The sequence below is a fragment of the Misgurnus anguillicaudatus genome, chromosome 24 (genome assembly GCF_027580225.2).
Source record: "Misgurnus anguillicaudatus chromosome 24, ASM2758022v2, whole genome shotgun sequence".
In the NCBI taxonomy this organism is placed as follows: domain Eukaryota; kingdom Metazoa; phylum Chordata; class Actinopteri; order Cypriniformes; family Cobitidae; genus Misgurnus; species Misgurnus anguillicaudatus.
Genome location: NC_073360.2, coordinates 18,722,824 through 18,729,193, shown reverse-complemented (window position 1 = coordinate 18,729,193; position 6,370 = coordinate 18,722,824). Strand labels below are relative to the sequence as shown.

Genomic DNA, 6,370 nt, shown 5'->3' with positions numbered 1-6,370 from the left:
TCAAAAATGGCGTTTATCGCGTTTTGGAACCAAACTCTTCATATAGTAAACTATATAGTATTCTATATACTATATAAAAAACTTAACATGTTAAAATTCCCACTTTCTAGTGTGTGAGCAAAAATTTGCAGTTTTTGGGTTTGTCATTTTAAATCCAAATGAGCTGATCTCTGCACTAAAGGTGGATAGTGCAGATTAGGATGCGTCAGAAGGTGATAATACCATCACAAGGGGAGCCAAAATTTATTGACCTATTTTTTTCACATGTTTGCAGAGAATTGTTTACCAAAACTAAGTTACTAAGTTGTTTTTATAACACATTTTCTAGGTTGATAGAACCACTGCGGAAAAGTCAGATTTTTACGAAATGGTCCCTTTAAAATATTTTTTTTGGTTAGAAGTGTCTTCACTCTAAATGGTGCATTTTCAGTTTTCACCAGACCTCTATGCAAACAAATATGCTCAACTGTTCAATCCCCAAAATAAAACCAAGGTCATCTGTTCAGGCCAATAAAGGCGGTGTTTGGAAGAAGCTTTAAGGTTTGCAAGAGAGTTTGTAAAACTTCCATGATCCTTCGTCATGGCATTTTCATTCCGAGGAATATTATTAACATAATTTGTTATGTTGCTTTGCATCTGTCATGGAGTGTCAAAGCCGTAAGTTTAAAAAGGATTTTAATTAGCCCGTATTATTTTACATTTGCTGTCGTGTGTGTTCAAAGTTTAGGTGTACTCTTAGAGCAATGTATAGACAATATTTTGCTTTGCAATTTGCTGTTCCGCACTTTGTATATACTGTAAGGGTTCCTTGTAGCTACTTTTGCATTTTGCCAAACAATTTTGTCTTTACAGGGTATTTATGGTGACATTTCCTGCTGTTATAAAATCAGGCTCGCAGGCTAAACTGTGTGTGAGCATTATGAAGCTGACTGAATCTGTGTTGCTCACTATTGATCTGGTTCACGAAAACCAGAACAAAACTCTTCTGCAGGTGGAAACTATGAATGAGCTCCATCGCTGCCATGATTTTCAGGTTTATTTGAATTACGTTACGAATTTATCTACCCAACTTAAAACAACAGTGCTGTTGCATTTACTTGTTTAATTTTAACAATGTTTAAATTATACTGTGTATTTGTTTTAACAGGCTCCCATGCTTGACTCGGTGCAAGAGGTTAAAGTGATGGCTCAAGGGAAGAACACTCTTGTTACTGAAACCAGAAAAGTCAAGTTCACATCTGTTCGACCACTGACAATAATTGGAATGGATAAACGAATATATAACCCCGGACAAACAGGTAATTGAGATCTTAATATCAATCTATGTCCATAAAAAATTTTTAATTCATGCATTGCGTTTTTACATTTCTCAGTGTTGCTTTTTATATTTTTTAGTCCATTTCAGAATTTTCTCAATGGATACAGAATTTAAACCCATTGAGGAAAAAGTAGGTTGCTATATTTTTGCCATACTGTACATAATCACATTTAAGTAATTTTGCACAGTGTGTAATTGTGGTCAAAAACGTATCGACCATGTGTAGACAAATATTTACATAGACATTTGAACCACAGTTGTCCTTAGACTTGGACCTCTGAGTAAACAGTTGTTTTGAAATGTGTATTTTACAAAACATCTAATGTTAACTATGTTACACCCACAGTACAAAATTGTCGCTTTAAAGGTAAACAGTGATTTTTTTTATATTTAACTGACCCTTTCACATACACCATTTGTGCTCAAGTAGTCATATGTTTTCAAACAATGCATACTTTCATAAACAGGACAATAGAGGAAACAGAATAAGTCAGTGGATTAATGCCACAGCCCCCCATGGCAAGATTGTGCAACTTTCTCATGTACTAAATCCAGAAGCTCCTGTTGGTTTTTATGAGTTGTCTGTTGAAACTGACAAAGCAACGTTTAATGAACAGTTTCAGGTTAAACAGTATGGTAAGTATTATACTTTTAAGAGTAAGAGAGTCTTTGATTCAAATGAAACCATTTCGCCCCTAAACCTTTAAATAATAATGCTGTATGGTTAAGTTTTGCCCAAGTTCGAGGTAATAATAAAACATCCTGAGATGGTAAGAGCAAATGAAGATGTAACGCTAGCAGTTTGTGCCCGGTGAGTGTGCCCCCAAATACAATGTTAAATAAACACATCACAAAGAAGGATCGGCATGCCAAAACATGGGAATTTTGTTTGTGTCTTAACAGATACACTCATGGACGGCCAATTCTGGGTAAAGTGAAAATGAGTCTCTGCAGTTCCATATCTTTATATATAGTTTTAAATATCTCTGAGCTTTGCGTTGATAGGTTGGCTGTGGTAAGTGCGTGACTAAAAACAAAACTTCATTTTCATTTATATTTATCAAATGATTGTTTTTTTACTTGCGATCTAACTAATTTTGTTGATGTTTGCCTAGCTTAATGATACTGGCTGTGTGTCTCAGCTGTTCTCTAAATATGAAATTATAAAACAACCACCAGGATATTTATATGGACTTGAATTCACTGCATCAGTAACCGAGGAGGGGACAGGTATGTAACAGACATGAGAAGAAAACATGTTGTTGACTCATTTGATCAAAATGAATATATTAAAGTGGAATTGAACCCTAGACATTTTAGTTATCACAGGGAGTTTCTGTCCATTTTGCATTTTACATGGGGAAAAAAGAAATTTGCACGATTTCGATTATTAGATTGATAGTGTGTTGAAGCGGAATTTTCTAAACGTCTTTGATGGACTCAATTAACCATAATGCGTTGCGCGAAATAAAGTTATTAGCTCCACCCACTTAACCATTGACCAATGCAGCATTCAGATTTCTTCGACTTCATGCGGTGCCGCAAGAACCGACAGCCGGATGACTTCAGGGTTCCGCAAGAACGCTTTAAAAGCAAACTCCTCCGTATGACTTTGCGAATCAATCTCGCGGTAATTTGACGTCATCCGGCTGTCGATTCTTGCGGCACCGCATGAAGTTGATAGTAATGCTGACATCACGGGCACGCGCGTCGAATTTCTGGGTTGAATAATCTGTTTTCAGCCCACGCAATACTTTTAAATGTGTGTCATGTAATATCCACTTCTCGCCGCAAGGTTGTAGTATATTTTTACTAAATACAACAATAAATAGGTCAAGTCCGACCAGCGGAAGCGTTTGATATTTTTAACTTTCAACTCGGAGGTGTTTTTAATTCACAGCAGCTGTTTAAACATTTGTGTCGCTTTCAACCGGGCGGTGTGCTTCCACTAAGCTCCGGTCTCTAATGACAGGTAGATGGACCAAAATAAATATCTTTTATCTTGGTCCTGAAACCTTGTCCACTAAGTCTCTGGAGGAGAGGGTATTTAAATAAACCGCGGAAATTTGGTAGTCACGTATCTATTAATAGACTACAGGGAACGTTCTGTCAGAACGTCCACTGCAGGAATCGTTCTAAAAACATAGACTGTAAAAAAAAAGATTGATGACGCGACGTCGCCTCCCACCACTGTAATGAATTGAAGCCAAAAAATGTCCGACCACAGTTGCTGCCATGTTACGTACAAACGTCAGTTTGAAGCCAAGGCATGCGCAAAAGGAATCGTCCGTGGGGTGGAACTGCGGTCTCAGACTTCCGCCCAAATGCTCGCGCGCCCAATTCAACCACGCCAATCATAACGACACCCCCCGTTTCTATAGCATCAAATTACAAGCTAAAATGAAACTTTCCACAATAATGAACACTTGAACATATATCAGCGTGATAACAACTACTTGAAATGACCAAAACCATCTTTGCGAAACTTTTATTGGAAGTGTAAATAATTTTTTTATTTAGAGCAGAGTCCCATTCGTTTGAATGGAGAGGGCGGGGGTTTATGACTTGTACTGCAGCCAGCCACCAGGGGGCGATCAAAGAGCCAGAGGCTTCACTTTTGACCTTCAAAGATCAATAAAGTCAGCAAAAAGAGACTTTAGGGACAGAGTGGAATCAGAATATCATGGCTCTGACCCCCAACGCATGTGGAGCAATCTATGCTACATCACAGACTACAAAGGAAGGAAAAGCAGTGGTGTGTCCTTGTCTGCCTCTTTACCAGATGAGCTCAATACATTCTATGCTCGTTTTGAGGCAGACAACACATTTTCTGCTGTGAAAATACCTGCCGACACTGACAATCTCCCCTTAGTTCTTACCACACATGAAGTGAGGAAGGCCTTCAAGAGAGTCAACGGCCGCAAAGCTCCAGGTCCAGATGGCGTGCATGGACGTGTCGTGAGGGCCTGTGCTATCCAGTTAGCAGATGTCTTCACCAACATCTTCAACCTTTCCTTGAGACTTACAGTGATCCCTACATGCTTCAAGCAAACCACCATCATCCCTGTTCCTAAGAAAACAACTGTCTCCTGTCTGAACGACTACCGTCCTGTAGCACTGACATCAGTCATCATGAAGTGCTTCGAAAGGTTAGTCAAATCCCACATTTGCTCCTTCCTGTCTGACACCTTGGACCCATTACAATATGCTTACCAATCTAATAGATGCACTGATGACGCCACTGCAGTGGTCATACACTCTGCACTAGAACACTTGGAGGGAAGAGACACCTATGTGCGGATGCTGTTTGTTGATTACAGCTCTGCATTCAATACCATCGTCCCTACCAAACTTATAGCCAAATTGAGAAATCTGGGTCTTAATAGTCACTTACTGTATGTAATTGGTTCCTGGACTTCCTGACTGGTAGACCCCAGGTGGTCAGAATTGGCAATCACACATCATCCTCACTTATACTCAGCACTGGTGCACCACAGGGATGTGTACTTAGTCCTCTCTTGTACTCCCTGTTCACTTATGACTGCTCTGCTAAGCATAGCTCCAACACCATCATCAAATTTGCTGACGATACAACTATCCTGGGACTCATCACCAATGGCGATGAGACATCCTACAGAGATGAGGTCAATGCACTCACAGCATGGTGTGCTGAAAACAATCTCTCTCTAAACGTCAGCAAGACCAAGGAGATGATTGTGGACTACAGGAAGTCACAGAGAGGGGGTCACGTTCCGATTTACATCAATGGAGAGATAGTAGAGACAGTTAAGAGCTACAAGTTCCTCGGCATTAACATCTCTGAGGATCTTTCCTGGAGCATACACTCAGGGCCCTATCTTGCACCCAGCGCAATTGACTTTGTCAGGGACGCATGTATCATTTCGTATTTTGCACCGGCGCACAGCGGGTTTTTCCTTCCACAGACGCACGGCGGCAAACTAGGGAATGAACTTGCGCTCCCTGGGCGGTTCAGCGCAAAAAAGGAGGCGTGCTCCGGCGCAGACCATCTCTTATCCTATTTTGCAGTTTCAAAAAACAATTGCGCTACTAAACAAAAAAAAAACTAGTCTAAAGTCAGTGGTGCGTTGCGCGTGGTCCATTCATTATGCTATTTTAAGGGCGCATGCTTGACCATAATGTATAGCGTGCACAACGCGCATTGCTTATCTAATCTACACAGATGCAACAGTTATTTTTGCAAATCATAAATTGTTACAATAAAAAATATAAACACATGAGATAAGGGAGATCATTGTGGTGAGCATTGTGGTGATAGTTTTTATTTATTTTGTGTGGCAGCGTTAAACCATTATCATGCAAATAACGATTTAAATATTTAAATAGTTTGTTGTGTGGATGTATTACGTTTATTTTATGTAAATAATAATTTAAATGTTTTCATAAGAAACCTTAATGTATGTGAACTTGATTTGTAAGTGTTCTTTGGGGTTGAACCTTGCTTGTGTTTCTTGTGTCCGATTTCAAAGCCCCCAAACCCTTTCAGCGGTGAGGGTGGACGCAGCGATGTCCTCCTGTGTGCCCGGCGTGCCCGATTTATGCTGGCAAGCTTGGGATCCCCCCGTCTACTGACATCATTGTAGTGCTTGACGCCTGTTTAACCGACGCTGATTTGGGCGGGTTTCTCCCATCCCCATACAAAACAACTTCTCTGTCTTTGACTGCTCTTACAAGAACCTCGGTCTCCTCGGCTGTGAACCGCTCCTGACGTGCGCCTGTCAAATCCGTCATAATAGCAACCCGCCATGGAACTTGCGCCCTTACGTTTAAAGGGAATGTTGGATAGCGTTCTGATTGTTTTATTTGACGTTACGCCCAAACCACACCTATGAATAATGAACCTACTTCAGACCAACCCCTTATTGATTTGCGCCCGGCGCAAGACTTATTTCTCTCGCCGGGAAAATAGCAACAGCGCCCAAGATCCACCCACAAAGTCACTTGCGCTTTGCGCTTCGGACTTGCGTTTCAGATCGTTAAAATAGGGCCCTCAGAGGCCATAGTGAGAACAGC

The 6,370-nt window shown here is 40.5% G+C and overlaps 2 protein-coding genes across 2 annotated transcripts in view; both read left to right on the top strand.

Moving 5' to 3' along the window:
• The first annotated feature begins 499 nt into the window (after positions 1–499).
• Positions 500–6,370, top strand: part of LOC129437944 (pregnancy zone protein) — a 31,151-nt gene continuing 25,280 nt past the window's right edge. The window contains exons 1-9 of the mRNA XM_073862535.1: positions 500–657; positions 853–1,033; positions 1,148–1,298; positions 1,396–1,448; positions 1,665–1,685; positions 1,786–1,954; positions 2,048–2,129; positions 2,222–2,333; positions 2,434–2,548. Coding sequence (XP_073718636.1) covers positions 623–657; positions 853–1,033; positions 1,148–1,298; positions 1,396–1,448; positions 1,665–1,685; positions 1,786–1,954; positions 2,048–2,129; positions 2,222–2,333; positions 2,434–2,548 — 919 coding nt within the window. The 5' untranslated portion in view covers positions 500–622. The remainder of the gene's footprint in view (positions 658–852; positions 1,034–1,147; positions 1,299–1,395; positions 1,449–1,664; positions 1,686–1,785; positions 1,955–2,047; positions 2,130–2,221; positions 2,334–2,433; positions 2,549–6,370) is intronic.
• Positions 3,860–5,950, top strand: LOC141361526 (uncharacterized). The gene is made up of 2 exons (XM_073863005.1): positions 3,860–4,467; positions 5,827–5,950. Exons 1-2 carry the CDS (start codon positions 3,860–3,862, stop codon positions 5,927–5,929), a joined length of 711 nt encoding a protein of 236 aa, XP_073719106.1. The 3' UTR covers positions 5,930–5,950.